Below are 10,681 nucleotides of genomic sequence, written 5' to 3'. Positions count from 1 at the left end.
GGGGAAATGATTAGCGCTGTAAAGATCTTTGAATTAATGTGACCCATAATCCCAGGTATATCACCTTTTAGGGCTTATTTTAAAAGCAATGTTAGTGAGCGGCATCAGATGAGAGATAAAGTTTACTGTCATGATGTCTCATAATAATCTCATAGCCTCATACACTACAGCCCAATACACATACACTGTATATTACAAAAAAGTCATCCAGCACTTCTAGCCATTTAAGGCCTGTCAAACGCACTTTGCTTTGACGGTCAATCGTTGTCGTTTTGAATCAGCATCGTTTCAAGGTTTTAGTGAATGTGAGCTATATGCTGTGATTTTAAATTGTAATTTTGTCATCTCCTTAAATGGGTTAGACTGTTGATATTACCAGAGCACACAGCAGTATTAGTAAATAGAAAACTCGGTTGATAGAAGGACAGTTAATGCATGGATCTGGAGCAAGAACAATGAAAGTGTCGAAAATACATGCACATAGTTCAGCTGAATGGTAGAAATCCTCTTTAACAGTGCAGTTAAACTAAACGTGCGAAGCTAAAATAACTTCAACATTTTGATGAGCATCTGGCTCATAGATCAACCATGATTTATCTGTCAATCAGATGCAGTTCTCTGTGTGTGTGTACATGGGTGAAGAAACTAGATTTATTCATATCAACAATGTGACGATGTGAACATTACAGAGCACTAAACACTAATATTAAGGACAAAGGCATCCCGCTATTGCTGTACCTAAAAAGGGTCATTTCAGGTCATTTCCAGCTAATACATATATGAATAATGCAGTGCTAATTGACATAACATTACAGTATAGAAACTATTCTATTCTTATATTGTGTTTATATAAACCAATACTAAAATTGTCATCAGGAAAATACAGAAACAAAAATGATAAAATACACATGATTGGTTAACGTCCAGCAGTGTATTTGATTTCTTAGCCAATTAAAAGACTGTCAATTAGACAAAAGTCAAAAGCCTCTTTTTTTCTTTACATTTCTGTCCCGCTTATTTCTGAAATGATGGCTACACCCCTATGTGTGCAGTACAGAAAACAGCACGAGTCTTCTTGTGCTTGAATGGTTGAAGGCATATTAAAATGTGCACAAATTTCAATTTTATAACAAGTAGATGATTCCTGAACTTAAGCTTCCTGTTTCAGAATTGGAATAGATTTTGGATTCCCAAGCCTATGGGTTAACGCTAAATAAAATGCTTTTTTTGTCCTACCAAATATGTACCTGGAGTCCACCTTTGTTATAACAAACTACACTTTCAATGTGATTTTAAACCATTCAGGTCAAGACTCACAGGATGTTTTCTCTGCCGCACACATCCTTGTGTAAGTGTTCTTTAGCCTGTTGATTTTCATTCATAGTATTCAGCTAACTATGAAATATTTTGCAACAAGAGTTAGAATAAATGTGAATATCTACGATTTTTTAATTTTTATTTATTATTATTTTTTTACTTTATTGGAATCGAAATTAGGAAATGACAAGAATCGGAATCATTAAAATTCAAACGATGCCCAGCCTTACCCAAACCCCACATTATTTTTTAGTGGCACCTTTCTATTCACACTGTTTTAAAGCCTTCCTTACCCTTCTTTGCTTTTGCCCTTCTTAAATACAACCACTTCATATTGTATGTGAATGTAGTTTTCAAAATTAGTCATAAAACAGTTGCTCCTTGCAACAGGGATAGGTAGTATGTTTGCTTAACATAGCATCAAACATGACAATTTATGAGACTTACTGTCAGAGAGTCACCGCAGTCTCCACCAATGACACTCACCAGATCCCAATCCCCTGATTTCTGATCACCGCCACCTGTCAGTAATAATCAGCAGCACTATATCCCTGCACTCCTCCCGTTCACTCACTGTCTGGTCTCAAACATTGCATGTTGATTAACCTGACCCACTTACCTTTTGTCTACTTACCAGTTGCTCCTGTGTTGCTATCCCTGTTCTCCACCGCTCCAGTTCTCCACCGTCTCCACGCTCCACTGTTTCCTCTGGATCCCCTGGAAAAGGAATAAGGACATTCACACTCAGATAAGCCTCTAGAGACATTCCCATTCCCCACCTGCTTACCTGGACATTCTGCTCATCTCTTCCCCCTCTGCTACTACTCAATAAACCTGTTGATTGTATTGCACTTACCTCTGTGTCCTGTGTCTATCTGCTGACACTTACATCATGTTTTGCTCCAAAATCACTGTATAACATCAGTTGTGTTGGAAACCATTAGCTTCTTTGGTTCCATGATTCTTGTCAAAGTGAGACAGAAAATATATTTGATAAAATTCTATACTGTGATACAGGCTATGTCAGTTAGTGTTGCGTTGCAGTTGTGTGTTTATTGTCTTCCACGACGTTTCATCAGTCAAAGTGTCTCTATCTGTATGTTATTCAGCTGTAGTGATATCTGATGCATTTGTCTGATCTGTCTCACTTGTGAAACAGACATTACAGTACATGGGTGTTATTAGGGTTAACCCTGCTCCATTCTCACATCCTCTTATTTTGGGTAAAAATAGAAAAATAATACTAAAGTACTTTGTAATGTAATAACTTGAGTAGTTTTTCAACAAACTACTTTTTTACTCTTGAGTCATTTTATTTTTCAGTACTTGTACATAAATTATTCCTTAATTAGCAATACTTTTACTTAAGTACAATTTCTTAGTACTCTTTCCACCACTGAGGCACGGCTGTATGAGCTGAATTAAATCTGTTCATCATGTAAAGTGACAAGACTTAAACATTTGATGTATATGCATTCGTTTTATGACACCTTTATGACTTTTTGGGTTCTTCAAAGGTTGAGTTGCATGGACTGACAGTGAAGGGACAGGAAATCATCTTAATATCTTAATCTGTGTCTTCACAAAAAAAGAGAAAAGAAACCGTAAATGACTGTTTTACTGTTTTTGTGTGACCCCTCTCATGTCTCTCTCTCTCACTCTATCTTTCTATATCTATATAGAACACACACACAAAATCAGAAAATACATTATAATGAAAGTGTGTCCAAGCCAGAACAGCCTTACACAAATAAGCTTTTAGCTCACTAGAAAGCCTTTGCTTAAACGTGTTAATCATAATGACTCTATCAAAGCAAAGAGAAAGAAGTATTTGTGTGTTGTTGCATACTATTGTATTGACATATTAAACCAGTTTTGAGGATTGGCTATTTGCTGCTTTTTTCATCTCTCATGTTACAAGCCCACTCCACCATTATTGTTTACATAATGTATGTCTTTGGTGTGAAACATCACACAATTTCCCCTCTTAGAATTATGTATAAAAGTAGGGATTCGTCCTATAAAGCCGAGAGAATGAGTCAAAGGCCCTGCAAACACAGAGCACACACACAGACCTTTACAAACACCTTCCCGTTGAGCCGGAAGACTTATATTCTGAGACACAGTTTATTAGGCTACAATAAGAATGATTTGAAGTATTTATAATTTAATATTTGTGATTTATTGAATGATCTTTTAATGTGAATTAAAGCTGTTAACCACTGTGGCACTGTAATCAGTTTTAACTCAATAAATAGTTAGCTATCATCAAGCACTGTCGTCACTGCGAGTCTCTGAGGGCTGGATACTTGTTAGATTATATTTGTTAGCTAAAACTTATTCTGCTGGCAGACTGAGCTGAGGGACACAATCAGTTAAAGAATCTGATTATGATTGTGTGATACGCTTGACATGTGTAACAAGTTCATGTGTGTACTGAAAACTGGAGCAAAGGAACGGATCCCATCCACCCACAGAGCAAACGCTAATTAAAGGACACCCCGTGGACTGCTGCTTCCTTCAAGTCAAAGCTCTGAATGCTGAGCTTATGAGGTCCTGCATCACACTATGACTAATGTATGCGGCCCGAGCATTTTAATAAAGAGGAGATGACTGGGCCAGATGTTTCAAACACCCAGATCAAAACCGCCTGAAATCATTATATGTCTTATGAATATGTCCACCCGACTGAGCTTCCTTTAGCACCATGGCATCCGTTGGAAAAAAACTGAACACAATAAAACACACTGGCACAATTTCAGAGGAGAGTTAACTATAAAATAAAGGTAGATTTTAACTGAGAGCTAATGTATTTTTTCAAACATGTCAGGTCATTAATTCATTAATTTCACATTCTCCTGGCCAAAATAATGCCACCATCCTTTTTTTTTTTTTACCTTTCCATTTATGCTGTTTTATGAATTTGTCATTATATTGCCATTTAAAAGCCATTAAAAAGCCTGAAATACATGTTTCAGTTTATATTGTAATTTTTTAAATCTTCTCCCAAATCAGTCTTAAAATAACAGCAGGTGACAACATGCCCCGATCACAGAATTAGCGTGTTTAGTAAACTGCATCACTTTAAGCAGTTTTTTGTTATAAATCTTAATGGCATGTGACTAAACATTAACTGGCTTGAAATAAAAATAAACCCAGCCCTCTCCAATCTCTTTCTGTTTCGATGGTGTGTGTGATTCTGCCTGACTTGGCATCTGATGCGTGCTATCACATTTCACCTGTGTTCCCTTCTTGTGATTGATAGATGCTCAAACCCAAAGCAGACATTCTCATCCAAAGCATTTTATTGTACAACATTATAATCATTTATATGCTCTTTATCAATAGAACAAAAATAAATCATGAAATCATGTACAGGTCAAGTCATGCAAGAGTTAAGCTAGCTACTGTAGAAAAATATTCGGCAACCCGTTTCATAGTTTTGCAAACCAAATCTAAGGAGATCTGCGGATCTATGTTCTCTGCTCGCATGCATTAGTGTTTCATGGAGCAGCACAGCTGTGTGCCAAACAAACATGTGGAGCAGCTGCTGTACAGACCAAAAACAACACACAATGAACGGAGGGTTTGGCTTGATAAACACACTCTTGCTGGATCGAAACGAGAAACGTGAAAGCGACCAGTAAAACAAAACTGTCACCGTGGTATGGCCAAGTAAGACATGTTTCTGGATCAACATTAGATAAAGAATTAACCTACTTTAACCTACTTACTAGACTTAAAACTACACTTATGAAAATTAACCATGGTTTTATTGTAGTAAAAGTGTAGTAACCATGTTTTTTTGGAGCATTGATTACCATTTGAATAATGCCAGTTTTACTACAAATACCACGTTTGTGTATCAAAATGATTAATTTGTGGTTACCATGGCTGAACTGTAGTAACCATGTTATGGTTTTATTTGTTGTAAAACATGGTTAATTTTTTCGTAAGGGAGACCTTACCCATTATTTATTCCTAAAATCAGAGGGCAATGATAGCAGATTAACACGGGTGTAGAAGAACCCTGATCGTAAGCCGAAAACGGAGACTTCCTGAAAAGTTATCCATCAATACTGATTGGTTGATTGGAATGTTGTTCCAGGATCAATAAGGATGCTGATCCAGGCACATGCTGTACTTGGTGAAGGACACATCGTTTTCCATGAATCGGACGCTGTGGAAAGCAATAAACACTTACGTATTCATCCGTTTTTACAACTCGGACAACTCAGCAAACTCTTTTGCCAGTCACTCTCGCTCCGTGAGATCGTCCTCCAGCTCGAGGCGTTTGCCGGGATGCTGTCGCTTCTCCTCGGCGCCGCTTCTGTCCAGGAGCTCCAGCAGGACGCTGGCTGGATCGCAGCCGGTCTCGGTCCAGTCCTCGCACAGTCTCTTCCCGGGATGCTGGCGCTTGGCCAGGTCCGAGAAGTCTCCCTCCGCCTCCTGCAGCTCTCTCCGGCCGGGGTGCTGCCGTTTGTGGAGCAGCATCAGGTAGCGTTTGCCGGGGTGCTGGCGCTTGGAGAGCTCGGTCTGCGCGCTGGGCTCCTCCAGCATCACCTGCTCCAGAGACAGCCGCTTCCCGGGGTGCTGCCTCCTCAGCCGGCCGCTGTCCTCCTCCTCCTCGCGTTTACCGGGGTGCTGTCTCTTCTCCAGCCACTCCGTGTGCTCTCCTGGAGAGAGACAGAGGGGTTTACACGCGCATCAGAACTTCTCTAACTCTGGGAGCATTTCTGACTGTCTTGATGATGCCACGGAGAACACTATCATTTCTACTGAGGATCATTTTGTATGATTGGTTTCTTTTGAAACTTTGTGCTTGTGATTTCCGGTTTTATGTTTCGTTGCAGTGATTATAAATGTATCCAAACAAATAAACAACAACAAAAGCACAATTTGTGTTTATTGTTCATTTGTTACATGCAAAAAATGTGTCCTTTTAGGTGTCCTTGTTACAGTGTAATTATACATTTAAGTACTGAGTAATATTAATTAACTAACTAAAGTGTTACAAAAAATAAATAAAAATAAAATAAATGAAGCGATGATTGATTTGCGGATACTGGGCTGAGCGATACATTACACCATTTAGTGAGTCTTATTAATACTAACATATTAATACGATTTCTTTCAAATGATTATTACTGTTATTAATATCAAAAATATATTTTTTTGCAATCGTGATCGAATGAATAGGTAATATTATGACAAAAAGATCTGTCGTTAAGAGAACACGGTTTTTATGTCGCAGCAGTAGTTTAATGAATGTGTAGTTGATCTGCTATGCTGTAAGTTTCTAACTCTATTAAGTAGCCTAAGTGCATGTGAGTGTGAGCAGACACCGTCGTTGTTGTTCTCGTCCTCCATCTGTGTGAGAATGGAGCGGAGCAGCAGAAACGGGTCACCCTCACCCGCCGCAGTCTGAGCCTGGGTCCCGGGTGACATGGACACCGCCAGAGAGGCCAAGATGATCACACACGCCGCCCTCATGACTACCTGTTCGCCAAAAACACATCAGAACTACAGGTGTGATCCAGGTGCAAACGCAAACACAGATAACCTGATACTGAGATGAGAGCATCCTCGCCTCACCTGCAGCCTGATGCAGTCTGTTGATGCTGGAAACGCGGCGCTCCTCGCTCGTCTGATGTGTCTGTCCCGTTCAGGCCGAGGTTAGTGGAGTGAAGTTTCAAAGTCGCATGAATATTTTATATAGGCGCTCTTCGCCCCCTCCGCGCGACCCTCTGACGTCATTTCGGCGGAATTCATGACTTTGATGTGACGCCATGCTTGATGTGTCCTGAGGGGGGCGGTGTGCTGCCGAGACAGATCCTGTTCATTCATAAAACACCGCTGCTTCTTTTTTCTTTTTTTACTCAGACAATAATGCAATAGACAATACAATTCATAAAGTATAAAACATACAAAAACATACACAGTGGCATATAAAATGTATTTCTTTAGACTAGTCAGATAACCCCCCAAAATTGTCTTTATTTGGAAAGGGTATTTAACATAAATGTTTTTATTGAAAGCATAGTACCTATGGCTAATTTTCATCCGCAGTCCACTGGCAGGTCACCATTAACTAATCTCCGTAATAAAATAACACAAAACAAACTGATTATAAAATGTAGTAATTTAAAAATTAGTAATTCATTTTTCTGGCCAGCACTTTTCACATATGCCTCTCACTGTGCCCTCACAATTTCCACCGAGGGGGACCCCCCCCAGAACGCAATTTCCCTCGCGCATCGGGAGTACCTGCAGTTTTTTGTTTCCACTTAAAGCACTGGAAAAAACTAAAGTAGCCTAGCTTTCTAAATAATATGATGATCTTATTTTGACTAAGACATGATTGGCTCCTGTAGATGGACATCAGAATTTCTTTTTTCTTTTTGTAGAAGCAGTCACAGAGAAGCAGAGATGGTAAACAAACGTCATACTCAGCCATCAGAGTCAGGTCTCAGACATCAGATGAAAAGCATTAAATCCCAGGAAAACCTCTGTCAAATCTGTGGAATTGCACTATAACCTATTTCAGCGAAAATAAACACTTTTTTTGTGTGTGTTCTCTAGAATTGTCTTATGAAATTAATATTTATTTATATGCAAAATATTTCTTCTGACAAGAATTAGAAAATCTGAGCAAATCACACCAGTCCTCAGGTCTTTACATTGGTTTTCATTTACATTTAGGATTGATTTTAAAGTAGTATTGTTTCTTTATAAATCACTCAATGGCTTACACTGCAGATGTGCTCACTGAATATAAACCTAAGGGATCATTAGCAGCACGTCAGTTAGAAATGCCAAGGGTTCACTCAAAATAAGGGGAGTCTGCTTTTAGCTATTATGCCACACATAGTTGGAACCAGCTTCCAGAAAATGTGCAAGTTCTCTCCAGTTTTATTTTCATATACATTGATTGCCTTAAAACATGTTGAGAATGTTCATGTGAAGTATGATGAAGACACTTGAATACATATGTTCATAAAGCGGTAATGTGTACATTTACTTTCCCTAGTGCTTGTTGCAGTGTATGACTAGTGGGTTACACAAGTTTGTATAGCTCATTGTGTTGTGCACTTATTGCACGCAACTGGCTTTCATGAAAGAAAAGTGATATGAGTAATAGGGGGCCTGTGCGCCAGTAGAGCTTTATGACTTGATGTATATCAGTGACAGAATGGAGAAGAAAACCTTGGGAGAAACCAGGCTCAGTTGGGGGGGGCAGTTTTCCTCTGACCAGATGAACCAGCAGTTCAATTCCTGCAGCAAAGTCAGCTTGTGCAGAGGACTCATCTGGTTCCTGTGGTCTTGTGCCAGTGGCCATCTAGTTGACATGGTCTCCACTGACATTCAGGGCTGTAGAGGTCGTCTCTGGGTGCTGATACACCATCTGATCTGGAGACTACAGTGACCATCTGATCTGGATATGGACAAGATCTGGGTGGCTACAGTGATCTCAGAATAAGAAAGAAACAAGAGTAATATAAGCATAGTTGCCATTCTTCTTATGATGTAACAAGTACTTTGGGTGTTATGGGAAGTGTTCCCGGTTCCAGTTGTTCAAAAACTGACAGCGGTGAGAAAGCATCTGATTACAGTGATGTGGATGTTTGCACGAGCTCTGCAGTTCAGTACTCCAGTAAAATCCAGTCACATTACATTTATTTATATAGTGCTTTTTGCAAAAGACAGCCTTAAATCAAGCAGCTTTACAGCATTAAACATGAAAAACCACAGTCAGTGTCGCTTTCCGTTAGAACTACAACTTGATTTTCTGTTATAAAGCAGCTCTCCAGTGTGGAGCAAGCTACTGATAAAATCTGGGGAAAAATATTATTTTATTAAAGTGATAGTTTGGTTTACAGAAGTCAAAGCTTGATCTAGCTCAGGACTGTTTTGATTATCATAACCCTATAAGGTATTTTAAGAGAGATTATGTTGTGAATAAAATAGTTTATCCAAAAATAATACATCTTATCACTTACCTTTATTTTGTTTCTTATCCATATGACTTACAAAAGGATCTAATTAAATGGTGAATAAGAGAATTTCACTGTCATCTCATTTTGTGTGCCAATATATTTATTTGTATCCACCTTATTATTCCTGTAAAAATGGCCATGGACATTTGTAAATTTTATGGGACTCATTCACTTCCAGCTATTTTTATCTGTACAAAACCGCTCGTTTTGCTGCTTGATACTGCAAATAGGTGAGCCTTACCATATTATTTTAATGTATTATCTTAATTATGAACGCTTTTACCGTTTAGCGCACGTTGTAATTCTTCTCGTTATTTCCCTATAGGGCTTAATGAACTGGAAGTCTTGCCCATAGGCTTACTTCCGCGTTAAAGAATAAGGTGGAAAAATTAATTCTATAATTGTAATTACATAATATGACTATCAAAAGCTGAAGAGATTACCTTTATTTATTAGTTAGAATATGTATAACTCAATATTTTAACTAATTGCAAAAGCTGATTAATCAAAGTCTACTGACTAATCAGTGAAATAATCGACGGTTAGCTGATTAATCGTTCTAATAATCGTTAGATTATTCGATTATCAAAATATTTGTTTGTTGCAGCCCTAGACTTGAGTTGCTATGTAATGTGCAGTATATAACCAAAACACACGGCACAGAACACAATGGCCACAACATGTATTTGTACACTTTTGGATATTGGTCACACATACGCATTTCAGAATGTTATTGCATCATCATAATAAAACATCAAACCAATCTTCTAATGTACACAAGTGCTGCAGAATCTTTCTTCATTATTTTTGCTCAGTGTCCTACCAGAGCAACCACTGCTGTGTTCATCACATTTCTGTAACTAAACACATTCCACAGCCTCATACAGTTTAATCATTCATCATTGCATGGTGTTTCTCATGCTTTTGTAGACTAGGCTTTATACTGCATATCCAGTCAATGGGACAACGTTATTTTATTGTGAACTGTGGTATAAATGGTCATAATACTATGGTAGTTTTGTTACTTTGAATGTGGAATCTGTTAGTAGCCTAACACACTCTTAGTGACTGACGTGTTTGTGTCCCTTATCTGGCATTGCTAGATTACATGACGTTGAGTCTGAGCTGAGTGTTACGGCACTTTCTCACTTTTGAAGACATCCTGAAGAAGCCTTAATTTTCTTTCAGAATTACAATGAGGAATATAATGGGCCGGTAACTGACGGGTTTAAGTCTCATTCTTAAAGCAAACATGATTCTGCTGGGCTTCCTCTAAGCCTCACTGAATTCATTATGCACAGCTCACATCATCTCAAAACCTCCACAAACTCTCGTACAATCGGACAGCTGATAGGAGAACGGCAGCG

At 38.6% G+C, this 10,681-nt stretch overlaps 1 protein-coding gene across 1 annotated transcript; it reads right to left on the bottom strand.

Moving 5' to 3' along the window:
* Positions 1-4,600: 4,600 nt before the first annotated feature.
* LOC306849564 (pro-thyrotropin-releasing hormone-like) lies at positions 4,601-7,051 on the bottom strand. The gene is made up of 3 exons (XM_079384697.1): positions 6,913-7,051; positions 6,663-6,816; positions 4,601-5,993 (listed from the first exon to the last, which is right to left on the bottom strand). The coding sequence occupies exons 2-3, from the start codon at positions 6,808-6,810 to the stop codon at positions 5,572-5,574; spliced, it is 570 nt and encodes a 189-aa protein (XP_079240823.1). The 5' UTR covers positions 6,811-6,816; positions 6,913-7,051; the 3' UTR covers positions 4,601-5,571.
* Between the last annotated feature and the right edge of the window lie 3,630 nt (positions 7,052-10,681).

Source organism: Barbus barbus (genome assembly GCF_936440315.1).
Source record: "Barbus barbus genome assembly, chromosome: 29".
Taxonomy (NCBI): Eukaryota; Metazoa; Chordata; class Actinopteri; order Cypriniformes; family Cyprinidae; genus Barbus; species Barbus barbus.
Note: the sequence above shows the minus strand (reverse complement) of the source record. Positions and strands in the feature narration are given on the sequence as shown.